This window comes from Trichechus manatus, unplaced genomic scaffold (genome assembly GCF_000243295.1).
Source record: "Trichechus manatus latirostris isolate Lorelei unplaced genomic scaffold, TriManLat1.0 scaffold00106, whole genome shotgun sequence".
NCBI lineage: Eukaryota > Metazoa > Chordata > Mammalia > Sirenia > Trichechidae > Trichechus > Trichechus manatus.
In genome coordinates this window covers 8,732,768-8,759,081 of record NW_004444042.1, presented here as the reverse complement: position 1 = coordinate 8,759,081, position 26,314 = coordinate 8,732,768, and the positions used below count along the sequence as shown (strand labels likewise).

The 26,314-nt window shown below is 53.1% G+C and overlaps 1 protein-coding gene across 7 annotated transcripts in view; it reads right to left on the bottom strand.

Annotated features, from left to right (window-relative positions):
• VSIR (V-set immunoregulatory receptor) overlaps positions 1-25,450 on the bottom strand; it is a 34,867-nt gene extending 9,417 nt beyond the window's left edge. For 4 of the 7 annotated variants that reach the window (XM_023737711.1, XM_023737712.1, XM_023737708.1 and 1 more), the window contains exons 1-5: positions 24,923-25,450; positions 12,357-12,794; positions 10,783-10,839; positions 4,305-4,412; positions 905-932 (exon numbers count right to left, since the gene is read on the bottom strand). In XM_023737711.1, the coding sequence (XP_023593479.1) occupies positions 905-932; positions 4,305-4,412; positions 10,783-10,839; positions 12,357-12,794; positions 24,923-25,253 (962 nt within the window). In that variant the 5' untranslated portion in view covers positions 25,254-25,450. Of the gene's footprint in view, positions 1-904; positions 1,268-4,304; positions 4,413-10,782; positions 10,840-12,356; positions 12,795-24,922 lie in introns of all 7 variants that reach the window. The other 3 variants (XR_002825139.1, XR_002825140.1, XM_023737709.1) reach the window with 2 other exon arrangements.
• Between the last annotated feature and the right edge of the window lie 864 nt (positions 25,451-26,314).

Sequence of the window (26,314 nt, the reverse complement as noted above, 5' to 3'; positions counted from 1 at the left end):
GATCGCTAGTAGGACTTCCTCTGACTTGTCTTAAAAATCGTCTCTCTCAAACACCCAGAGGAAGCTCTGGGTTGGTGATGCAGGTACCTGGCCTGACTCCCTGAGTGGGGCTCATTCCGAGCACACCCTCCGTGCCAGGCTCCATGCCAGCCTTGTGCCCAGAGTGCAGGAATGCATACCCTCCTATCTACTGTACCCTGAGCTGCTGCACATTCTGGGCACTTTCAGCCTCTGCCCCTGTGGCCAGCAGGGCCTGGCAGTTTCTCCACCGAGGGCCCTGCTGGGAGAAGCCGCCACTCCAGGTGTGTAGTTGGGCTGGCCCCAGGCCTCCTTTCCATGCTCTGTTTTCAGTGTCTGCCCAGCTCAGCTGTTTCCTCCCCCTCCCCACCCTGGCCAGGCTGACCCTGAGGCCCAAAGGTAGGTGCATGGCCCTTTGGAGTGCGGCAGGGAGAAGAGCCAGGCCAGCACAGGTGTGTAGGCCTCAGGAGCAGATGGCAGGTGCTCTTCTGACTAGCTGTGGTAGATAGCTAAATAGGGACACTCTCTACTACACAGAAATATCTGCCCTCTGACAGTTGGGGCCGGGCATAAGGAAGGCCAGGGAGGTTGTCCCACTCCTAACTAACATCTATGTCCTGAGCCCCTTCATGATACAACCAGTGACGAGGGAGGAAATGGGGAAAGATACTGGTCGGGGCTTGGGGGAAGACTAAGTCTGTTGTGGCCAAAAGTTACCCTCCGCTTCCTCATCAACCCCAGCCACAGCCTGGGTGTAGACCTTGCCCTAGGAGCCACAGACCCAGGGAGGGGCAAGAGGAGGGAGACCCTGGCAAGCTGTGAGTCGGGATAGGGGATGGGGGGTGGCTGTGGGAAGTTTTCTCCGGAGGGTCTCCAAAGGCCTTACTTGTCCATCCGCACTAGCTCCTGGGCACCTAGAGACAGACAGACAGAGGATTCCGTCACAGAAGGGAAGGCTTTCCCAACCACATCCCCACCCCTGCTGGCAGATGCCCCTGGGGAATTGGAGGGAGCCCAGGCAGGACCACGCTCAGGCCTGGACTCCCTTTCTGTTCACCCGGGAGGGAGGCCAGACCGCAGCACTCCGTGCTCTACATGTTTATCCAGCAGGTGGGGCCTGGAGGGGTGGCCTGTTTTGACCATTGACAAATGAAACTCTGTTTTACAAGTGTGCAGGACCACATTTGCCACCAGGAACGCAAAGGCAGCCAGCGCTGTCTCCTATAGCTTGACTTGGCCAGTGTTCGACCTGTGGGATTTAAACAGAAGGCCTGCTGCTGCTGGATTTGCTTGCTTCCTGTTTGGACACTTGTTATGTTCTGGTCTTTAGCCATGATTTACAGGGTGGAAGTGTTGCAAGGTCAGCTGCTAATTAGAGGGTTCCTGGTCCTCTCTCTCCTCTCATATTGCCTAATAGAGTGGCTTTAGAAGGGCAGGAGGTGACATTTCTCAAGGGAAGTTTCGGGGTCTGCATACCCCATCACTTCTCCAACATTCTACCCACTTTCTGCTCCTCATCCAAGCTGCTGCTGCCTTGTCCAACCTTCCCCACCCCTAAACTGGCCACCACCTACGGTGCGGTAGCCTGAGCTTCCCTCTTTCTTGCAGCTCCCCATAAACTCCCACAGATCCTCCTCGTGTGAAAGGCTTCACTGCTGATTACTATGGGGAAACAGACGGTGGAGGAGGGGCACAGCAGGCACACACACACACATGAGGAAGTTACACAAAGGTTCCCGAAATCTCCAGTCATGGCGACCCCTATGTGTCAGGCTTCATGCACGTGTTTTATATATGTCCCTCATTCCATCCATCCTCTACACCACTCTTTGGGGTAAGGCTTGTTGGTCCCATTGTAGAGCTGAGGAAACTGGGTAATCTGTGTCCATCTCTACGTCACCAAACTGCCTTCCTGAGTGCTCACAGCCCTCTCAACTCCTCTTTTTTTTTTTGGCCTCAAAAATTTTTTTATTAGAAGAGCAATCATTGACAACTTTCTGTTACTGCAGACATTAGACCTGGAGATAAGGTGCTACTGAGTGACCGCCCATCACAGAAAGGAGGTTACTTTGAGTTTCGGAAGATGTGCTCAACATGAGCCACAGTACCCCTCTTTCAGTCCAGTTCATCTGCATCCCTCAGACCCCTGTTTTCCTTGGGACATATAAGGACTCTCCTTGGAGTCAGCATTTAGACTGGAGTGTCACAGAGAGTAGAGTAGGGGGACTGAGAGCTACCACAGGCTCCTCAGGACACCCCCACAGTGTCTGGTGTGGGGCTCCCCTCCCTGATCTTCCTTCCTTGGCCACCAGCAGCCTCCCCTGAGGAGAAACCTTGCTGTTCTTCTGCTTCCATCCCTCCCCCACCCCAGAGAGGCCTCAGCTGGGACATGGGGAGAGCCTTAGGGCCACCTTGGCGACCTTGTGAGGAGGGCTGGGAGACAACAAAGACAGGCACACACAATCACACACACACACCATCCTCCCCTCGGCTATTTGTTTTCCCAGTTCCTGTTCCCTGTTCTGCTCAAATGGCAGCGGCAGCCTTGCAGTCTGGAGTAAGGGGCCAGAAAGTACCTCTTTATCTGGAAGACCGTAAGCCTAGCTGAGCACTGTCGCCCTCCTCACACTTCCCCTCCTCCATGGAAATCTTACAGCAGGAGCTGATGGCGCCATTCATCTCCCTTGTGGAGCCCTGGGCTCCTCTTTCTGTTCCACCCCCTTTACCTACCCCTACCCCCACCTGCCCCTGTAAGTAGCTGTGGTGGATTTTGTGAGAGGAATACAGGCATCCTGAGAATAAGAGTGAGGTGCCATGGCCCCTGAGTACCCCACCGTAGGGCTCCAGGTTGGGTCCCTAGGAGAGAGCCACAGGAAATCAGCTGTGAGCCTAAAGCCACATGGTGACAGAGCAGGCCTCCCACAGTTACTATCTGCAGCCAGGCTGAGGGGAAGGGGCCAGAGAGGGTGTGCAAGGGCCAAGGACAGGGGACTCCCTGCCCTCCTGCTCCCATAGGCCTCGTGGGGGAGTACAGGGCAGGGCAAGGGTGAAAGGTGTTTGTGGCAGTGACTTGAAGCCTGGCCCCACCACTTATTCAATGTGCATTTCCTTAGGCAAATTAGTTAACTTCTCTGTGCCTCGGTTTGCTCATCTGTAAAGTGGGGACAATAGTAGTACCAAACTCTTAGAGTTATTATGTGGAATAATCAAGACAATGTATGCAACAAGCTTGGCATAGTGCCTGGTGCAGCAACCCCACCAGTTAAGGGTTGTTGGCTATGATGATCATGTTGTTATTAGGTGCTGTTGAGTCGATTTCAACTCATAGCGACCCAACGTGACAGAGTAGAACTGCCCCATAGGGTTTTCTAGGCTGTAATCTTTACAGGAGCAGATCACCAGGTCTTTTTCCCACGGAGCCACTGGGTGGGTTCAAACCTTTCGGTTAGAAGCCGAGTGCTTAACCGTTGCACCACCAGGGCTCCTTATGATGATCATGTTGATGAGCATTTTTGTGAAATGGTGGGATTATATTTTCTGGAAAGATTGGGAATTGAAAGCTCTGTGTTTGAGTGCCAGCTCTGCCACTTGCTAAGTCACATAACATTTGGTTAGTTATTTACCCCTGCTGAGCCCTGGTGGCATAGTGGTTAAGAGCTCAGGCTGCTAACCAAAAGGTCTGCAGTTTGAATCCACCAGGCACTCCTTGGAAACCCTACGGGGCAGTTCTATGCCATCCTATAGGGTCACTATGAGTCAGAATCGACTCAACGACAATGGGTTTGGAGGGTTTTTTTCTTTGGATCTTAGGTTCCTACTCTATAAAAGGGAAGGGTTGAACTAAGTTATCTCTGAGGTCCCTCCTGGCTCTTATACTCCACAGGTCATTTCTGCCTTGATGACTGCTATGCGAATGACAGAACAATTCCACTCACACATGAAAGCAGGTCCCCAAAGGATCTCGAGAGGCAGCATTTTCATAAACCAGTTTGAGCTGCTTCATATTCTTATTCATTCATTCAACAGATATTTCTTGAGTGCCAAGCCAGCACGGGCTGGGAGCCACAGGGTCTGGTGGGTGCTTAGGCCCCGGAAATGGCACATCTGGGTCCCCTCCTCACTCACTCACTGAGCCCAGCTCCTTGCAGGGACTGCAGCAGCGCCCAACTTTGGAACCAAGAGGGCACTGTGCCTGCCTCTGGCCTTTGCTAATCCCAGGGGCTAACCTGGGGCTGGGGCGGGTCACTCACGCCCCCCACCCACCCAGGCGGAGCAGGGATACTCACGGCGGTTGGAGGCCGCCTGCCTTTGCTTATAGACCAGGAGCAGGATGAGGGGGAGGCAGAGGATGCCCACGATGCAGGCGCCCGTGGCCAGGGCTGCGGCTGTGATGTCTGAAAGGGCAGAGGCAACCGAAGTGAGGGCCCCGTTCCCACCTGAAGGGAAACTGAGGCCCAGAGAGGGAAGGCAGGCAGCAGTGAGGACTCACCTTTATCCAAGGCCCTCAGCCAGACCCTGTAGAAGTGACCTGTAGAAGCACTGGTGCCTCTATTGAGAAACAGGGAAGATCTGGGGAACCCTTTCCAAGAGAGAGCCCCACACTTCCTCCCTAAGTGGACCCAGAGCACATAGAAACAAGGTGCTTACAGCTGAGGCAGCTCCAAAGAAGACAGAACCAAGCCCTCATACCATCCCGCAGGGTGCAGCTCAACCCCCTTGGGCTGCAGGTTGTTGCCTGAAAAGGGGAAACAGGCCCTTCATAAACCCCACGCTGCAGAGTTCAAGGTCAAAAGGAGCCCCAACCCACTGGGGTGGGGCCTCTGGAAGCCCTACCTCTTGACCTTACACAGACATCACAGGGAAAATCAATTGTGGGATCCTTGCCTAACATTTTTAAATTTTAAACTTTTTAAATTACAAAAATAAAAGCACATGTTAAAAAAACGTCCACAAGTCTCCTCCGCCCTCCACTGCGGCTCCCTCCAAAGAGATGATCACTGTTAGCAGGTTCTTGGGTATCCGTCTAGATATGGTCTATGTATATACAGTGCATATAGGATCATTCGACAAATGCTCCTCCCACTTAGCACAGTGGGGACATCAGCACCGAGTCTACCTCATTAAGCCTTGGGCTTTATCATATGGCCAACGCAAAATTTACTGAAACAGTCCTTTATTGGTAGACGTTTAGGTTGCTTCCATTTTACAACATTAATAATTTAGTGGTGAACACCTGTGCATGCATCTTTGCTCACTCGAGCAGGTACCAAAACAAAAATCAGCTGCCATCAAGTCAGTTCCAACTCATGGCGACCCCATGTGTGTCAGAGTAGAAGTGTGCTCCATAGGGTTTTCAAAGTCTGGTTTTTCTGAAGAAGATCACCAGGACTTTCTTCCGAGTCTCTGCTGGGTGGACTTGAACCTCCAACCTTCGGTTAGCAGAGAGTGCATTACCACCACCCAGGTACTTCTGGGCAGGTAGGCCTTGTACATCAATGCCTAGCAGTGCAAGTGCTGAGCTAAAGAGTATGTGCATTTTCTTCTAGGAGGTTGCTAAATTGCCCTCCAAAAAAGGTTGTACTACTTCACCATCCCACCAACAGCCTGGGGAAGCTTGATTTATTTTAGTCCATCTGCTGACTTCAGGGGTTTAGCTGGGAACAGACATGCCCACGGAACCACAATGGCATAAACTCATTTCCTTCCCAGTTTCAGCCCTTCCCTCGGCCAAAAGATGAGCCAGGATACCTTGTCACAGTGTCAGCCCCTCCTCGGAGAGCTTTGGGAAGTTGGAAGGGACAGGGACTGCATGTTGCTGTTGCACTATTTATGAGGGAATAAAGGCTGCTTTGATTTTATTGTACTGCTACAACACTCGATGGTGTAAACAAGCTTTCAGGGGGTTTGTTCACACCCACTGCAGAAGAGAACAAACTGTTTTCAGGCCCTTTAGAAGTCCTCACTGGTACAGGAACAGTTGCTAGGCTAATTACAAAGCAAGTGCGTCTCCGCATTACAGCAGGTTCCCGCAGATCAAGGCTGCATTTTGAACTGAAAGATTGAAATTAAAAAAAATTCTACAATTCAGACATTTTGAATTTCTGAACTGCATCAAAGGACCTTAATGTGGGCAGTATCTCAAAAGCTGGTTACGAAATGCTCTTTTTTAGTCGTCAAAGCAAGTCTCTTCCAGGCTGTTACTAAGCAACATTTTGAGGTTTGTCAGGTGCTCACTAATCCTGCCCCCTGTCTGCTCTGAGGCTTTGGGGGGCTCCACCCCAGCTCCCTGCCTGACCCCCTCCCTCCCCAGCCACGCTAGGGACCACCAGGACTTGGTTTCACTCGGAGAGCCTGAGGTTTCTTTACAACCTGGGCTGAGAGTTGAGGCTGGGGCAGGGGTTTGGGCCCGGCTCTTGTGGGCCCAGCTACCCTCTGAAGACGTGGGCTCCTCTGCAGCATCCCCCCACCATGTGGCCAATGCCTGGGCTCCCTCCCTGGGGAAGAGAGTGCTTAGTGGCCATCCGGAGCCTGGCTCATGCTGGGAAGGTGATCAGGTGCTAGCAGAGGCAACTGCCAGGCCTGCTCCAAGGAGTGTGCCAGGTTCTTACACATTAGGGTGAGAGGGGGGTGGGGGAGGGGGGCAGCCTGCTCAGTGGGCTTTTGTCCAGGGCCTGCCAGATATCCCCTGGGTATATGCGGAGGAGGGTTGAGCTGCCTGGTTCCCCAGGGAGGGGCTGGATCAAAGCAGACCGCACATCCTGCCATGGTGGCAGAGGGGGAGCTCAAGGGGAGATAGGCCGCCTGGCCCCCTCCCCTGGGCTCAGGGCAAAACCACAGCCCCTTGGCAATGTGGGAGCTGCTTGAGCACCAACTTCCCCCGTCTCCCTCCCCTTCTCATCCGCCCCCACCCACTCTCAGGTGGACTTGGGCTTTCAGATTATTCCACAGACCAGCCGTGCTCCCACAGCCCAAAGAGCTTCCTGGCCGGAAGCATTAGTTGATCAGGTACCAAGGCTGGCTGAGGACCACCTGTCTTAGAGCAAGCAGGAATTGGGACCTTTCCAAAGGTCGGGGCAGTGGAGATGGTCCCCAGCTGCAGGCCCACTAAGCACTGACATGGGCAAATGTTTCTAAAGCTGTTAGCAAACAGGACAAGCGTCCAGCAACTGCTGCCATCTGCTTGCCACCCTGTCTTGGCACAGGGCATGGATGAGCTGACTTGGGAAGCCAGGCTAGAATTCTGCATCTAGAATTAATAACAGCCAACACTTACACAGGCATGGCTATGGGCACTTTACATATTGTTGTTGTTATTAGGTGTCATCAAATCATTTCGACTGATAGAGACCCCACGTGACAGAGTAGAACTGCCCCATAGGATTTTCTAGGCTGTAGTCTTCACGGGGGCAGATCGCCAGGTCTCTCTCCCACGGAGCCCTGGATGGGTTCGAACTACCAACCTTTCTGTTAGCAGCCGAGTACTTAACTGTTGCGCCACCAGGGCACCTACTTTACATATAGTATATAGCACCTCATTTTAGCCTTGTGAAACCCTGGTGGCGTAGTGGTCAAGAACTACGGCTGCCAACAAAAAGGTCAGCAGTTGAAATCCACCAGCCGCTCCTTGGAAACTCTATGGGGCAGTTCTACTCTGTCCTATAAGGTCACTATGAGTTGGAATCGACTTGATGGCAATGGGTGTTTAGCCTTGTGACAACTGTGGAAAGTAGGTACTATTACGATCATCATCTCCATTTTACAGGTGAGAAAACCAAGGCACAGAGAGGATATGTAACTCGGCTGATTTCAGGGTCTATGCTCTTAACCACTTCACCACACTGCCTTTCATTAGAATGGACTCAGGTTGCAAACATGTCCCACACAGTACCTGTTTTTTTTGGATTTTGTCTTCGTGGGTTTTTTTTTTTTTTCCCTTAGTTGCTAACATTTTAAAATTGAGAGAGCTCACATAAAATCTGCTTTCTGGCTTTGCTTGAAAACTTTGTGGCTCTGGCAACCCCGGCCACCCTCTGGACTAGCGGCAGTTGGAAGTGCCCTGCAATCTCCACCCCTCCCTACTGTCTTCCTCACCAGCTCCGTGGCCCCCGGGCATTTGAGTTTTTGATCCCTGACCCAAACCAAACCAAACCAAACCTGTTGCTGTAGAGTCAGTTCTGACTCATAGTGACCCTACAGGGCAGAAAAGAACTGCCCCATAGGGTTTCCAAGGAGCAGCTGGTAGATTCAAACTGCTGAACTTTTGGTTAGCAGCCGAGCTCTTAACCACTGCACCACCAGGGCTCCATCCCTGACCCAGCTCCTTAGATAACACTGATTGCCTCGCTGGTAGAAGAAAAAGGACACACGTGTTCCCATTTCTCAGTGGGGAAACAGTACCCAGGGAGTGGAAATGCTGTCCTAAAGCCCCACTCCCCACCCAACCCAGTACAGAGGTTTCTTCCCATCTGGAACCACATGCCCTCAGTGCCAGGACTGCTTTAGTTTCCAGACTCAGGTTCCTAGAACCAAGAGTTTGGAAGGGGACTCCAGAGGTCATCAAAGCCATCCCCCTGCCCTCAACAGCTGGGACGGAAGTAAACGTGTTCCTTTAGCCCTCTAAGAGCTGATTCACTCAGGACAGCACCTTGGGACAGGGAGGCGGGGCCAGAGTGAGGCTTCACACCCCCACAAATTGGAGAGGAATAAAAACATTAAAAACTCAGAGTGGAGGTGCCCAGCAAAAGAAACTTGACCCACTCTTGACAGTCAAAGAGTTCAAGGTTTCTGCCTCACCCCAGGGCTTTTATCTGCCTGACCCCTGGGATTCCCCAGGCGATTTCTTTTCCCTTAATTCCTGCAGCTGCTTCTCTAGTGTCTACATCAAGAAAAAATAACCATATCTCTGCTCTCTCCCTCCATTTGCACCTGATTTCTCTAGCATCATCACCTCTGGCATCTCTCACCTCTGCCCTCCCAAGATTTAAATCATACGATGAATTTTCAGAAAGTCAGGGCTAACAGAGGCCAAGGCAGCCCAGTGCTCAGGCAGAGCTTGCAAACTGAGAGTCAGGTCCTCTGCCGTCTTCTCTCGACTCTGGGTCTGAGAGACTGGTAGCAAGTCGCTTCACCTGCCTGGACCTCACTTTCCCCATCTTTCAAGTGGGGGTGGTGGCAGTGGTGCTGTCTCTAAGGGCCTTGCAGCTCTGCAAGGGTTAATGGAAGAAGAAGTGGGACTGGGGGATTGTTCAGAGTGGAAGGAGCAATGGGGAAGTGAACATGCGTGTGCCTGGCCAGGTGTAAGTCACCCTGCCCTGCACACACGCCTGCGTGTGCATGCATGCACGGTTGTGGAGACTGCTATGCGGGAAGGAAGAGGCCCATTTGGAGGGCCTCTCTCTGCCAGCACCAGGGAGGCGCCATGGAGGAAGTGAGGACAATGGTGGCTTGGTGCTGTGGGGACACGTGAACTCTGTGGCATGTAGCAATAGGGGCTTGAGCCAAAGAGTTTCTTGGTTCCATGTGAGTCTGGATCAGACCAAAATGTGTGTTCTAATTTCACTCCTAACTAGTCCATTTGTTGGTTTGGAAAAAAGGGTAGTTTGAGTAAAAGGTCACTGTGGCCTTTAAGTTGGGTCTGCCTGGAGTGGGAGCCGCAGTGTAGCTGTTCCTGTTCCTGGTTTAGGCCTTTGTGCACGCCCTCCTGGAGGGTCTACACTGAATCCCAGTGAACACTGCATGGGTAGAAGGATGAGGAAGCCCAGACCCTCTCCCCTGAGAAGGGTGGCATTCCTAAAATGTCTCCCCCTTGCCTGCTGTCTCCAAGCTGCTGGGCAAACTGCTGACTCTGAGGGCCCAGGGGTCCTTACAGCAGCACCCCACCCCCTACAGGGAACTTCTCTGGGCAAACACCAGGGGGGCTCACTGCCACCAACTACACTGTTTCCAGTCTCCTCCCCCAGCCCAATGATGGAGGGGCGTGGGGGAAGTGGTGACATGAGCAGAGCTAAGCAGGCCTGGAGCCCAGTCGCAGCTGTGCTGGGCCTTGCTGGCTCTGTGAATCTGAGCAAGTCACGTCACCTCTCTGAAACTTGCTTTCCATGTATGTAACGTGAAGATGATAATGCCCACTTCCTAGGGTTCTGTAAGAATTAACTGAGATAATAGTACTTAAATGGACCTAGCACAGTGCCTGGCACATAGTGGCACATAGTAGGAGCTCAAGGAAAGGTAGTTCTGTTTCCCTTCCTGAGCCTCTCCCTCCTCCCCACCCGCAACCCACACACACAGAACAAGGGAATTCCAAGCGATGAAATCCTAAACCATGAGGAACCCTCCCCCAAGCCCTCCAACCTCCCCCATGTCACAGACTGCTGGTGGGCAGGGGTAGCGCTCACTGACAACAAGCTCAGTAGCCTGTGGCATCTGGTACCTGTCATGGGGGCACTTCCCCTGGCCAAGAGCTACTGTCAGGGTGCCTCCATACTCAGGGAGTCAGGAGCAGGGACTATCTGGGGAGGGGTCTCAGCCCTCTCCCCGGCTCTAGGAGTCAGCTCCTCAGTCTTAGGGCCTTGGAAGGGGAGTGGGTTTCTGGGGGCTGCAGCACAGGGACTCAGGTGAAGGAGGAAGCAAAAGGGGCAGCAGCAAAGGAGGAGTAATGGGGGCTCCATGGGCTTGGGGTGATGAGGTCAGAGTTCAGATGGGGCCTGGGTCCAGGATGAGGACAGAGAACAGAGAACCAAGACGGGCAAGAACACAGAGCCTTACTTTCACTCTCCTGGGGGGAAGGTGGGTACGCGATGCATTTGGATGATGCTTCTTTGCCTGTGGGAGCAAAGAGAAGGGTCATTAGATTGGTGTCAGGCCAGGAGGCCAGGGAAGCTTTCCAGGTCAGCGGCCCCTCCCCTGTCACAGGCACTCATGCTGTGGCCCAGCTGGAAGCTGCACACACATGCAGGCATGCACACACACATACATACTCACACTCACACACTCACATACGCATACATACACACACTCACACATGTATACGCACACATAGACACACACATCCAAATACACATATGCACACATAGACATACTCACAGACATACACACACTCATACTCACATACACACAAACACACACTGGCACATCCTCTGCACACAGCCGACTCCTAGTGACCCTGTAGGACAGAGTAGAACTGCCCCACACAGCCAGGCATGCCCTGCCCATTGTCATGCCACCTCCAGGGGCATGTGGATACCTCCCGGCACCCACAGCTCTCTCCAGTCCACCGCACCTGCACTCTCACCTGAAGGGATGCAGGCACACATTCCCACCCTTCAGCCTTTCAGGTCACACTTCAGTCACACTTTGCATATAATCACCACTGCCATAGTGCTGGAGCAATAGTAGCACAGTGGTTAAGAGCTTGGCTGCTAACCCAAAGGTCGGCAGTTTGAATCCACCAGCCACTCCTTGGAAACCCTAACTGGCAGTTCTACTCTGTCCTACAGGGTCACTATGAGTCGGAATCAACTCAATGGCAATGGGTTTGGTTTTGGCCATAGTGTTGCCACGAGCAGAATCTCGCTCCCAGCCCAGTACATACACCCTCTCGCATTAAAAAGTCCCATTGCAGATGGGAACTCTCTGTACTTTCTGCTCATATTTTCCATAAGCTTAAAACTGCTCTAAAAACTAAAGTCTATTATTAAAAACAATAAGTCCCGACTGAAAGGACCCTGGAAGACATGGCCCCCGGACTCTCTCTTAGCCCAAAACTAAAACTATTTCCAAAGCCAGCTCTTCAGACAAAAATTTGACTGGACTATAAGACATAAAATGATACTCGTGAAGAGTGTGCTTCTGAGCTCAAGTAGATACATGAGACTAAATGGGCAGCTCCTGTCCTCAGGTGAGATGAGAAGGCAGAGAGGGTCAGGAGCTGGTGGAGTGGACATGGCAAATCCAGGGTGGAAAGAAGGAATGTGCTGTCACAGTACGGGGAGTGCAGCTAGGGTCACATAGCAGTGTGTGTATAAAGTTTTATATGAGAAACTAACTTGAACTGTAAACTTTCATTTAAAGCACAATAAAAAAAAGTCCCATTGTCACAAACAGAGCCACAACACCCTCCCTCCCCATCTCACAGAGTTAACCCAGAATGCCAGTATCACCACCCTCCATTATGTCTCACACAGGGTCGGTCACACCATCAGATAGCCAGCCTCACACCCAGTGCCACAGCACCACAATACACTCTCCTCGAGTCACACTGCCACGCACACAGCTGCAGTTTCATTCTCATCACTTGCCCTTTCAGACTGACGCCCTCACGCCACCCCCGCGGGCCTTACCTGTCTGCACCTGCAGATCCATGGCCCCGTGGACCCTCTGCTCCGAGTGGTGGTGCCGGACCTCCACCACCAGGCAGCAGTAGAGGCCGCTGTCCAGTAGCGTCAGGTTGCGTATGGTGATGGAGAAATTGCCGTGGTGGTCCGAGGATGACTCCAGCCCGTGGCGCTGGGCCAGGTCCTGGCTGGTGTTGGCGGTCTGGTGGGTCCCGTGGTGCAGGTGCAGGTCCTGGAAGGTGAGGTTGCGGATGGGCCGGCGCTCTGAGCAGGCCTGCACCTCACCCCGTGAGCTGCGGTACCACGTCTTGTAGAAGGTCACGTCGTGCACAGGGCTCCTGGGCACAGGGCCCAAGAGCCTGCAAGTGAGGGTGACATCCTGCCCCTCAGGGCACACGTACAAAGAATACGGTGTGGCGACCTTGAAGGCTGCCACCAGACCTGCTTGGAGAGAAAGAGCTCTGTCACCTGCCTGAGCCAGCACCTCTCCCAGTGCCCACAGAGCTGGAAAGAACCTTTGGGAGCCTGGGGTTCCAAAGATGTGGGTCCTGGAACCCCCTCAGCCACTCCCCAGCCATAGGCCCTGGACGTGTCAGCTGAACTCCCAACCTCAGCTTCTTTGTGTGTTTGTGAGGCCTGCCCAACTCCATCCTAGGCTGTGGGGAGGGGCCTCTGGAGCTTCCCCAGAGGGGTGGAGCAGTGCCACTCCAGGGAGCCGGAGAGACAAGGCAAGCAGGCAGCCGGGTGTGTGTACCTCCCAGCTGGTGTACCTCCCGGTGGGGGCATGCGCCCTGGCTCCAGCTTCTCCATCTCAGCCACCCCCCTCTGCCCAGGACTGGCCCTGGCACTGCCCAGCCTCCATGCCCAGCACTGTAGGATGGGGAGCAGGAAGGTCATTTGGGACCAGGAGCTTTTTGTCTTTTGCCACCCTTCTGGGGGCCATCAGCACTTTCAGCCCTTCCCTCTCCTGTGACTTGGATGTGCCTTCCCATTCCCTCATTAGTGCGCACTAATGGAACACTGGAAACCCTGGTGGCATACTGGTTAAGAGCTACAGCTGCTAACCAAAAGGTCAGCAGTTCAAATCCACCAGCTGTTTCTTGGAAACTCTATGGGCCAGTCTACCCTGTCCTATAGGGTCCCTATGAGTTGGAATCCACTCTATGGCAACAGGTTTGTTTGTTTGTTTTGTTTGTTTTGGAATGGAGCACCTATGCATGCAAGCCCTGAGCCAGGTGCTACAGCTCACCTGGACACCTCCTGGTGGGGCTTACAGCCTAGCTGGTCAGACAAGGCCTGCATCATTCGGGATGAAGTAACCCCACAGGCCATCAGGGCACTCGAAGGAGGGAGGAAGCATCCCCCCTAGGGATAGTCGTGGACTTTCTGAAAGAGGGAGGGTCTTTGGGGCTTGATGGACAGATAGGATTTCAGCAAGTGGAGAGGGTGCCCTGGACAAGGTGGTGGAGAAGCAGGCGAACTCGCAGTGTCTGCCGAACAGGGATGGGGATGCATGGAACATCATCTCATCCATGCACCTGCCTGCCACCCAGTCTTCTTAGAAATATGTTCTAGTTCATTTTTTTTTCAATAAGCAATCCCTTGATCCTCTTTACCCTACCCCCCGTCCCCCAGCATTTAACCATGTGGATCCCCAAAAGCACCGGCTTTTGAGAACAGATTACTGGGGCTGGAGTCCCAGCTTTTCTATCTAGCTGAGTGAGCCTCAGTTTCCTCATCTGTATGATGAAAAAAATATCAGCTTCGTGACAGGACTGCCGAGAGGACTGAATGGGAAAAAAGAGGCCAGCAGGAGATGTAAGCTCCAATGCCCTCTCCAGACATTCGAGGACAGCTACGATTGTTATACGTTAGTGTTATTTCTCTTTTGATTGGCATCTCAGAGCTGCTATAAGGTCAGGCAGAGAGGGAAGGAGGGTCTGGAAACGTGTACAGAATCCAGGTGGACACGTCCTCTGCATTGCCTGGCCAGGGCACTGCCTGGACCTAAAATAATACCACTTCCTCCTGTAGACGCCCCTTCCCTGCTCCTAGTGCCCACGACCCTGGCAGCAGGCTGGGACCCACCAGCAGAGCCAAAAGCCACCAGTCGGCGGAGGCACCCTGGCCTTTGGACTTGGACTAGCCTGCCTTGAGTCCGACAGCTGTGAGCCTCTGAGCCTCACAATAAAATAGAAATTAAAATATCTAGCTGGCAGAGTTGGGGCAGGATTAGTAATAATTTTCATGAGGTACTCTGGAAGCGCCTTGCTCATAGTTGGTGCTTGATACGTGGGAGCTAGATAGGTCTCTAATCCATCTCAGCAACCAGTAAACATTTCCTAGGAATGAAAAGCAGTTCTATACAATGGAGTGGAGAAGCCAGCTTCAAACCTTCCCTTACTGAGGTGTGAATGACTGATAACAGCTTGTGATCCAATTCTGGAGTGCCTGTATATTTGACGGAGAGTGGCAGGACGTAGCAAAGCCTTGGTCCCAAGAGGATGGCTGTAGGGGTGGAGCTTCCCAGAAGGCAGGGAAATCAGACACATACTGAAGCCCCTCCTCTCACTCTGCCCAGATGTGAGGGGAGCCATGTTTGGGAGCCCTAGAATTTTGAGAAGCTATTGCTAAGGTAGGCAGAGATTTTAGAACTTCTTTGGCAAGATGCCGGACTCCTTTGTCAGCCAAAAACATACCCATTGCCGTCAAGTCGATTCTGACTCATAGCGACCCTATAGGACAGAGTAGAACCACCTCATAGGGTTTCCAAGGAGCGGCTGGTGGATTCGAACTGCTGACTTTTTGGTTAGCAGCCAAGCTCTTTACCACTGTGCCACCAGGGTGCCTAGGGTTGACATAATCCCTCTTAAACAGCTGTTCATGCTTATACCTGTCTGTCCTTTTATAAGGCTTGCTCACATTTGTTTTCTTTGACTAAGCTGTTAAGTAGCATAAGCACCAAATGGAAAAACATACCATGTTTCTATTCTAAATTATATCTGAACACCAGAAAAAAGGGGACTTGGATACCTTCAATTAAAAATCAAACCCATTGCCACTGACTCGATTCTGACTCATAACCACCCTTTAGGACAGTAGAACTGCCCCATAGGATTTCTGAGGCTGTAAATCTTTATAGAAGCAGACTACCACATCTTTCTCCTGTGGAGCAGCTTGTAGGTTTGAACCTCTAACCTTTCAGTTAGCAGCCGAGCACTTTAACCACTGTGCCACCAGGGCTCCTATAAACAACCTAACAACCATATAAGGCAAGTACTACTTTTATTCCCATTTCACTGATGAGGAAACTGAGGCACAGAGAGGTTAGCCCAATGAGGATCACACAGGAAGGAAGTGCTAGAGCCAGAATTCGAACTCAGGCACTTGGACACTACTAAAGGAAAAAGCTCAGAAACTGGCAGCCCACAGTCCACATCCAGCCTGCACACATATTTTATTTGGGCCTCAAAGTATTTAAAATTTTTTTAAGATTACCAACATTTAAAAACTCTGACATCTAGCTGCTCTTTGAAAGTCAGCAGATAAGACTAAACTTTCTTTCCTGCAAGGCAACCATCAGCTGGAGCTGAGTAGCAGCCTCTCCCTTAGATAAGGCACCGGCACTCCAGTTTGCCATAGTCCCCATTACTTCTTGATGCTCCACTGGCCTGCTTTGCTCCCGAACCATAATTGCTTGGCCCTGTGGACACTTGAGTGCTGTCTTTAGGCTGGCTGGAGTGGGACTTCACCACCCATGTCCATCATCCTGCAGATGTGACTCTCAGGCTCAGAGACGAGATGATCCACCCAAGATCCCTAGCAGGAGCTTAGCAGAGCAGCGACTGAACCGAGTCTCCTCTGACTGCCAACCTATTGCTCTTACTTGTGCACCAGGCTCGGTGGAAGAGGAGCCCCAGACAGCCTGGCTGCACCCCTAGCTTTGTCCATGCCAGCCTGGACCTCCCTGACACAGGCCTGTGTGGGGTGGGTGTGGCCCAGAACTATGGCTGTGCCAGAAAATGGAGCTGTGGGGTAGCTAGGGAAAGGGCTGTCCCCAGGAGCTCCCAGGAAGACCTGAAACTCACCCGAAGATGGACCCCAAAGTTATCTCTGCCCGGTGCTCCCCCTTTCCCCAGCAGAAGGGAACACGGCAGCTCCCACCAGCACCTCCTCCAGCTGGCGTCCCGTTTTGCCTTTGCCCAGCATGATCATCTGCCCCAGCACGACCCAGCTGCAGCAGCATTTCTCAGGAGCACACACATGCCGCAGGGGTTATCAGGAGGGCTGGTTCCGCAGACTGGCTGTGGGTCTAGGGTGGGTGGGGGGAACAGGCAGGGTAGAGGTGGAGGTAGAGCAAGGAGTGCAGCTTAAACTGAGCAGGGGCGGGGGTGGCTGATGACTAAGTGGGCAGAGCACGTGGATTAAGGGAGGTGTGGATGGGAGGGGTGAGATGTGGGCTAGGGGGGGCTGGTTTGGTAGGTGGAGTGGGTGTTGATGCACCAGGGCTTTGGGGCAGGGTGAGAGCAAGCAGTGGGCCTCCAGCCGAGCACTAGGGCCCAAGCAATGGTGTTGGACAGTGAGGGGAGGGGAGTCTCACTACTAGAGGCATTTCCTTGAAAACCCACAGGGGGACACAGAGAACCGGGGATCAGGGACAGCAGGAGGGGGACATTGCTCAATAGCCGACACCCCACACACACGCCACCCACTCCAAGGCCCCAGGACCTCTTCTCCTTTTAGAAAAAGGAGAAGCAGCACTGGGATTCAGGTTTGGGGTTCAAGGGAAAATGCTGAATTTTAAGCTGAAGTAAAGGGCCAGATAGGAGTAGGCCAAGGATCCACAGGGCTTGCGGGGGAGGGCAGAAAATATCCTGTTTATTGTGTCTGAGACTCCAGCTGGGACAAGGCCCTGATCAGCCTGTCCTTGAGAGGACACGCAGGGCACAGTATTGGGGAAACAGAACACACACAGAGAAGGCCTGCACGCGCCCCCATGGGCACCCACGCGGCCCCTGCACATGTGCTCTGAGGGGATATATATAGCCTGGCTGGGATTATAATTATTTGCAGGAGGATGTTGCATATTGTCGAGAGCAGATTCTTTCGGACACCTGGGTCATTGTCACAGGCCCGGGAGAGTGGGTGGGGAGGAAGGCCCCTGGCTCCAGAGTGACCAAGAGCATATGGGACAGGAAGATAACCCTGCCCCTGGGACTGAGCATGTGCCCAGGTGGGAGCCGTCCACTCATTGTATTGCTCTTGGGACCCAGCCATCTCCATCTGCCACTGGGTAAGGAGGCAGGGGGGCCCTCAAAGAAGAGTACTGTGAACCGGGAAAATTCTGGGTCTCATGATTGAAACTCTGGCCTGGGTAGTAAGATCGCTGGGCCCCAGTCCCTCTTAGCGATGCCCTTGCTGTGTGGCCTCGGGAAGGTCCCATTCCTTCTCTGGGCCTCCCTTTCTTCGTCTCAACTTGAGAGACTCTCCAAGTTCCTAGGCCCCTTCCAGCTCTGGTGGAAAGGGTTGTCATTCCTCAGTTGGAGGAACAGGGCAAGAAATGGGCCACAAAGGTGATCACGGGTGATTCTGAGCACTTAGTGTGTGCGAGGCACCTGCCGAAAGAGGACATTGGTAGTTCAGTGGTAAAATTCTCATCTTACCTGAGGAAGACCCAGGTTCGATTCCTAGCCAATGCACCTCATGCACAGCTACCACCCGTCTGTCAGTAGAAGCTTGCGTGTTGCTATGATGCTTAACAGGTTTCAGCAGAGCTTCCAGACTAAGATGGACTAGGAAGAAAGGTCTGGCAATCTACTTCCGAAAATCAGCTAATGAAAGTGCTGTGGCTCACAATGGTTGGATCTGCAATTGATCATGGGGACAGTGTGAGACCAGGCAGCATTTTGTTCTATTATGCACAGGGTTGCCATGAGTCAGTGCCAACTCAGTGGCAGCTAACAATAAGAGGCATTTGCTAGCACGTTAGACTTGTGTCATTTAATTCTCACAGCACCCCCCTGGCATAGGTATTATCATGTCCATTTTAAGGATGAGGAAACAAATTCAGAGAAGTCAAGGGACTTGCCCGAGGCCACACAGCCAGTTTGTGGCTCAGCTTAGATCCACACCTTGGACAGTCTAGGACTGGGGACAGGAAGAGCCTCAACCTCTCCAGCAGGTGGGGCTGACACCTCATCCTCGAGCTAGGAGAGGGTGGACTGACCTCTACTTGACCTCTCCACACAGCTTTTTTGGGCTGCCTCAGACTCAAACGGAAAACATGCATTCCACAAATATTTATGAAAGTCCTAACGTCAGCCAGGCCCAAAGTGGAGAGGCCATGGGGAGTGCGGAGCTCCGTGGGGATGGCCGCTGGAATTTAGGGCTGCGTCTGCCACTTTCTAGCCACGGGACCCTCTGCCACAGTGGAGGCTCAGCCTCAGTAAAGCCTGTGCAGTAGAGGGCAAATAAGTTCTTGTTTGGCATCTTCTTGGGATGCCAGTTGTCGTGACCTTCACCTCTTTCCGCCCAGCAGGCGCCTCTGTGAAACCCTGTGGGTGAGCGTGAGATGGGTGTGTTTGCTTGTGTGGGTGTTGGTCGGCCTTTTGTTTTTTCCCTGATCGGCTTGCGCTTACTCTGCGGTTGCCAAGGCAAGGCCCCAGCCTTTGGAGGTGGGTCCCAGCTTGATTAGTCAGCCCTGGGAGGCCCCACCCAAACAGCTGAGCTTTGTCCAGCTGCTAGGAGTTGTAGAGGAAACAGTTCTCAAGGGCCTGCGATTGCCAGCCCTGCACTAGATGCAAAAGGCCTGGCCCTTGCCTTCACGGGGGTTGTAAACGGACATGGAACCTGGTCTCCAGCTCTCTGCCAGGCCCCTGTCCCCCTGGGTGCTCCAAGGGGTGTAGGGAAGGCCTAGGCTCTGTCTTTGTCAAGATACAGCGCACAGAGGGAAACAAAGGCAGGGACCAAGCAGGGTTGAGACAGCCAGCGTGAAGCTCCAGGAAGTGCACCCAGGTCAAGGGGCTGAGAGCCCAAAGCCAGCAGGCCCACCCGCGGGGCTCTGTGGCCAGCAAGGACAAAGGACATCTCAGATGTGTTTATTGATACCTGCCCCCTCAGGAAGTGTCCATTCACTTCGGACCAAGGGGGCCGGGAAGGGGAAGCCGGGCTCTATTGGAGGAAGCAGCACTTCCAGCACCTTGGGAACACGTCCAGCCATCCAGGGCTGGAGGCTTGGCCAGCATGCCTCCCCAGGGAGGGCCTGGGTAGCTGGCCAGTGGATGCTTCTCTGAATGACCCCTTCCAAGACTCCCCCAGGCCCCCCCTGAGGAGTCTGTATGCAGCCCAGCCAGCCACCTTCAGGATCCTGTGCTGTGAGGACTTCCAAGCTTCAGGTCCAAGTCTCCTTCTGAGCCCGCCCTCAGTGCAGGACCCTCCGTGCAGGAGGCTAGGTGGTGGTAGTAGTAGTAGCTGACACTTATCTGTGCAGGCATCGTTCTAAGCACTTTTACATGGATTTGTTATTTAATCCTCACACACTGTGAGGTAGGTACTATTAGCATCTCCATTTCACAGATGAGGAAACTGAACTGCAGAGAAGTTAAGTCTCATAACTAGTAAGTGGTGGTGCCTGGATTTGAACCCCGGTAGTCTGGAGTTCCTGGGTGGCACAAACAGTTAAATGTTCAGCTACTAACCAAGAGGTTGGCAGTGCAAACTCACCCAGAAGTGCCTCAGAAGAAAGGCCCAGTGATCTAACTTCCAAAAGTTCACAGCCATGAAAACCTTATGGAACGCAGTTCTACCCTGAAACGCATGGGGTTGCCATGAGTCGGAATCTACTTGATGGCAACTGGCTTGGTTTGGGTTATTTTTAGTGTGAGTTCTGGTGCCATCCACTACCCTCTAGAGTCTAGTGGCAGCCAGGGACTGAGTGGAGGTCCCACCTTCTTCCTGCAGATGACAGCTGGGCTGGCCAGTGCAGATCCAGCTTGCCTGAGCCTTGTCAGTGAGGCTGCTGGCTCCCTCTCCTGTCCCCTCTTCTGCTATGGTTCCTGGGACGGCTGGTTGGCCCCAGCATGGGGAGGACCCAACTGGAGCCGCTGTGTTTATTTGGATGTGAGCTCTGACTGGGGATGTACCGGGCTGGGAGAAACCTAGAGAGGCCGTCTAGTCCCGCCTGGCCTCCAGGCCTGTCAGCTCTAAGGATGGGGAGCAGTGCCCTCTCTCCCTTCCCCCAGGAGCTTGGCACCTTCCCTGCACAGCAGTGAATATGCTTCTGGGGTGATGGAGAAGAGCTGACAACACTTGTTAACCTAGGGAGTTCTCCTTTTTGTTTTATGGCTTTAATAACATTGAATCAGAGAGAGAGAAGGTTATTCCCCTTTCAATTCTGTTTCAGTCCTGATTACATCAAAAAGAAAGTGCCAGTTTGATGCTAGTATGTCTTCAGAAGATCTCTGTTACCTGCTAATCTCCTTTTCTTTTTTTTCCTTTGCCAAGGGACAACAGGTCTCAAGGTCTGAGCCTTCCCCAGGCCGTAGTTTCCAAGTAGAATTTAATCCCCTTATTTGGTTTTTCTATTATGTACTTTTATGATTTTGTTCTATTTATGGCAAATGATGCTGGCTTTCCATTTATGACAGCGATTTAAAGTTCCCTTTTAGAATCTGTTTACTTAAGCAAAAGAGTAAGTAGATTTAAAGGAAAACATAAGTAAATATGATGATAGGCAGCTACTGTAGGAACTGCAAAGGTGATAAGAAAATCCCTGAAGCTCAGCAAACACCTTCATGGAATTACCCTTCAGAAGTGAGTGGTGAGTCTCCCAGAGACCATCTCACCCAACCTGTCCATTATGCAGATGAAGGGGCATGTGTTTATGGTCCCATGGTGAGTGAAGAGCAGAGGCAGGACTTGACCCCAGGTCCCCATGGGAAACAAGATTCGACATAGAAAGGTTAAAGGAATTGGGCTGCTTGGTCAATAGCTGAGCAACCTTATTGTTGAGTTATGGATGAACAAGATGGCAGCCATTGTCTTTCTCTTGGGGGAGGGTCAGCCATAGTAAATAGGCTGAATGTAAAGGTCAGATACAAGAAAGATCCCACTGAGATAAGCAAACCCTGGACTAGGTTCCCCTTAAAGGTGCAAAATCCCCATCTCTAGAGAACTTTAAGAGGAGGAACTATAAGCACCTCCATGGACATGGCAGGCTATAACTGCCTATAGGTGGGTGGCTGGACTGAGCCTGGGCACCCTTCAGACCTCCAGGATTCTGAAGAGTCCAGTCCCAGTGAAACCAGTCAACGCCTTCCCATGCCCTCCACACTCAGCAAGGAGCTTAGATGGGGGATCAATGGCACGTAGTTTCCAGAAGCCATAATATTAAACAGCACTCACATGTGCCAGGCACTGTGTTAAGTGTTCACTGACTCCTCACAACAGCCCTCTGAGGAGGGTGCTGTCATCACCCACACTTTAGAGATGAGAGAATTTGCTCAGAGATGCTAAAGAGCTTGCCCAAAGCCACAGAGCAGTAAATGGCCAGCTTAGGATTTGAAACCAGGTCAGACTGACCCTAGAAACCAAACTTAAGCAAGGAGCTATACAGGCAGCCTTTGTCACGAAGGCCACAGGACTCCGGGTCCTTTGTTTCCATGATCCCACAGAGGCGTGCCCGCAGGAAGGCCATGGGCATGCCAGTGCTGCTGCTGAGGGCCCTCATTATGAAGCCTCATTGCTAATCCTGGGTCACCCTCCCCTGGTGAAGCCCAGCTGCTCCCAGATGAATAGTTGGCCTAAAACCTGGGGCCTCAAGCTCAATACGTGCAGCTTGTCAGTGCCTGTTGAAGGGTGTCAGACCAGGTAGGCACTGAGGACCCCTCCTTGCCTGCCTTCCTTCTTTTCCTTGGTACCTAAGACCCCCACCACCACACACACACACTGCATACACACAAGGGGGGTGGCCCCTTCCCAGCAGTGCACCTCCTGCCTGGGCCACATTCTCACAGAGAAGACCAGGCCCCAGCAGGGAACCTTTGTCCCATTTATGGGGAAATTGAAACAACCACAGGGTGCTCCTGGGCACAGCCAGCCCATCTCAGTAATGGGCTCCTCAGTACTGCTGGCCGCTAGGTGTCTCCTGGCATTGAGATGCCCTCTCATGCCCATGGGCTGGCCCCAAGGCTGCTCCTCTCCACCCCAGGCCTCTGGGCAGTGCAGTGTGGATTTCCTAAGACCTGACCATCACTGCATCAGAGGCTTGCACCACTGGGTTACTCAGCAAGGTCCTGCAGCCTAGTTTACCCTAAAGGGGAAGATGCTGCAGGGGGAGGTGGGCGTCTCCCCTCCCTAGCCCCAGTGCACCCCATGAGCTTGAATGTGTTAGCCTCAGAGTTTGGGACTCCTGGGTCAGCGGTCACCTGTGGGGACAGGGCATGGGCAGTAACTTCTGCAGGCCCTGGAACACCTGCACAGTCAGAAGAGGCTCCACTCCCTTTGGGGTCTAGTGGAGTCCTGGTTCCCTAGGTACTTCCCTCCGCTCATCTGTGGAGGAATGTTCAATCTTTCTGGGCTCCTTGAGCACCATACTCACCACCACCATTCTCCTTGGTGCTGGCCCAGCCCCAAGAGCTGGAGAATAGCCCTGCACCAGCCACCTCCATCTCACCGCCCCAGACATAAAGGCTTTGACCTTGAGCAATCAGTCATGTCTGTGTCTGGCAGCTCAGCAGGGGTGAGCAGGTCTTCCCTGCTGCTCCAAAGCACTAAGAATCACACCAACTCACAGACCCTCCTGACCATGCTTGTGACCTGGCCTCCCAACTGTTATCTCCCTCACTGCATACAGCACTAGGTCGTAGGGTGAATATACATTTGCGTGCCCATATTACAGCTGAGAATACTGAGTCCCAGAGCAATTCAAAGCTAAGTAAATTCTCCTGACCGCTTTCAGGAGTCCGGCTACTTTGAGTCAGGAGTTTAGGGATGCTTGGAGCCCTAATTCTCTCCCTGAACTGGACCCAGGAAGAGATGACCCTTTGGAGCACCAAGATCTCAGTGGAGGGGGGTGGTGGAGAGGCCTTGAGCTCCTCCTCTCTGGGCCTCTCTGCCACCAGCTGGCTCTTTAAAACTCAGTTTCCCAAATTGGGGCTGCTGAACAGAGAGCAGCCCAGCAAGGTGAGGGATAAAAAACGGATCACTTGGGGGAGGATGGGGCAGGGCAGGTGGCCTGTAGTGGTGGATGCTAGCCTCCCTGCCTACCACCATCCCCTGCTCCTTCTGGAAGCCATGCCCTCCTGGTGCTGGGACAGCACCCCCGTATCTCAGGGACAGTTCTCCTTTCCTTGGCTGTCATCTTGGGGAGCATCCAGGCTGAGGCTAAGGCAGCTCTGGTCTGTGGGGTTTGGGCTCCTTCTTCCTTATCAGAGGCCCAGGCTAGCCTCCAAGTGCTGAAATAATACGCTGCCTACAGGCACCCAGTTTCTGAGGTGCCTTCCAGGTTCTCTCGGCTTCCCCCTCCTTCTCTTCTTCCAACCCGCCCATTGGGTCCCTCTGCCAAGCCCTCCACCTCCCTCCTCCTCCCTCTGACTCCCTGCATGACTCACACTTTCCCTGGGCCCTCCTCATAAACTTTGCTCCCAATGGCTGCCTGCCAGCCCCCTCGTCCCTGAAGGTCCAGCCTCTTCAGTTCTGGGCAGGCCAGAGCCAGGCCAGGCTGTGGGTACGAGGGCCTCTGCCCTGGCCCCTTGACAGCCACTGTGTCCCAGCCAGGATACCCCCTGGAGTTGTGACAGTCTGGACTTTGGAAGCAGAAAGTGGCGCTCCCTGTGTGGAGCTTCTGTGTTTGAACTGGGAAAACAGGTCAGAGAGACGGCACAAGTTATTCAAGGACCCACAGGGGGCTTGTGGCCGCGCTGGAAGTGTCCCACACTGGTCCTGAGCTGCAGCCTTGGTAGGGGGCTGGAGAATCAGCTGACTGCTCACTCTAGGCCATCTGACCCTCAGATAAAGGACCAGTGGGCAGTGATGCCCACGTCTGGGAGTGAGCCAGTGCCCACCTGGACCAGTCCCATCTTTGGCTGCCAGTGCCCAGCAAGGCTCAGCCAGAAGTGTCACTAGGGCACAGGGCACTGGCTGTGAGTGCCACCACACTCCACACCCTCTGAAATTCTGAAGCCCTGTGACGGGCTGGGCTGGGAGATGCCACAGGTGTCAAAAGCTGGTCACATCCATAAGAACTCACTGGGGCTGCCCCCACCCTGTCCATGTCCAGCCTGCAGAAGCTATCTGTGCCCCAGCTCTCTAGGCAGGGGAGGGTGGGACGGGCAGTCCTGGGAGGACAGCCTTGCCTGCTGCTCAGGCAGCTGTCGAAGCTTGCAGATGTGCCTGCTGTCAGCCAGGGCACTTGGCAGAAATGCCACCTCACCCTGCCATACCGCCCCAGCAGAACTCCTTGCCACGGAATGGGGGTCACAGCAGGCTCAGGAGACTCACAGGGCTCACCCCACCCCGCCCGCGGTCCCCTCCGGGGCTCTTCTGAGCGCCCAGCCTCCTGCTGCCGGTCTTACCTCGTGAGGCAGCCAGGAAGACAGCGAGGAGCACGGGCCCCCAGCGCCGGCCTCCGGCCTCAGTGGGGACGCCCATGTTGCCGTCGGTCGGAGCGGCGTCTGGCGCAGCCGGCCGGAGCGGGGAGGCGGGCGCACCGGGGAACTTTTGGTGCGCGAGGAGCGGGCGGGACGCGGCCAGCCCCGGGAAACCTCCTGGAGAGTGAGCGCAGAGCGACCGAGTGAGGAGGGCTGCGGGTGCCGCCTGCTCCGGGGCGCCCCCGGGGGGCCGCGGGGGGCACTGCCTCTCCCGAGAACCCCGCGGGAGGGGCTTCCTGGCGATCTTGCACCACATCCCAGCCGTGGAGGTGGGGAAACTGAGTCCCAGACAGGGGAGCCTGGTGAGTGTCCTACAGAGTCAGCTCCTCTTTCTACTCCCGTCCATTACTGTCTGGAGAGGATTATTATTGTTGCACAGCCTAAGAGATATATCTACATCTAACTTAGTACCATTTCTTTTCTTTTCTTTTTTAATTTTTTTTATTGTCCTTTAGATGAAGGTTTACAGAGCAAACTACTTTCTTGTTGAACAATACACATGTTGTTTTGTGACATTGGTTGCCACCTCCATAGGGCATGTCAACACTCTCCCCTCCTCGACCTTGGGTTCCCTGTTACCAGCTTTCCTGTCCTCTCCTGGCTTCTCGTCCTTGCTCCTGGGCTGGTGTGCCCATTGATCCTCATTTTGTTTTCTGGGCCTGTCTAATCTTTGAACCTCAGGAGTGACTTCAGTACTGAGTTAAAAGGGTGTCCGGGGGCCATCCTCTTGGGGTTTCTCCAATCTCTGTCAGACCAGTAAGTCTTTTCTGTGTGTGAGTTAGAATTTTGTTCTACATTTTTCTCCAGCTCTGTCTGGGACCCTCTGTTGTGATCCCTGTCAGAGCAGTTGGTGGTGGTAGCCCAGTACCATCTAGTTGTGCTGGACTCAGTCTGGTGGAGGCTGTGGTAGTTGTGGTCCATTAGTCCTTTGTACTAATTTTTCTTTATGTCTTTGGTTTTCTTCATTCTCCTGTGCTCCAGACGGCGTGAGACCAGTGGAGTATCTTAGATGGCCTCTCACAAGCTTTTTTTTTTTCAATTTTTTTAATTGTGCTTTAGACGAAGGTTTCCAGAATAAATAGTTTCTCATTAAACAGTACACGTATTGTTTTATGACATTGGTTAACAACCCCACGACATGTCAACACTCTCCCTTCTCGACCTTGAGGACCTTCTTTTTGGTGAAAATATACATAGCTAAAGTTACACCATTTTGAAAGTATCTACATGTACAGTTCAGTGACATCGATTACATTCTTCCAGTTGTGCTGCTATTCTCCCTATCCTTTTCCAAGTTATTCCATCACCATTATCTTC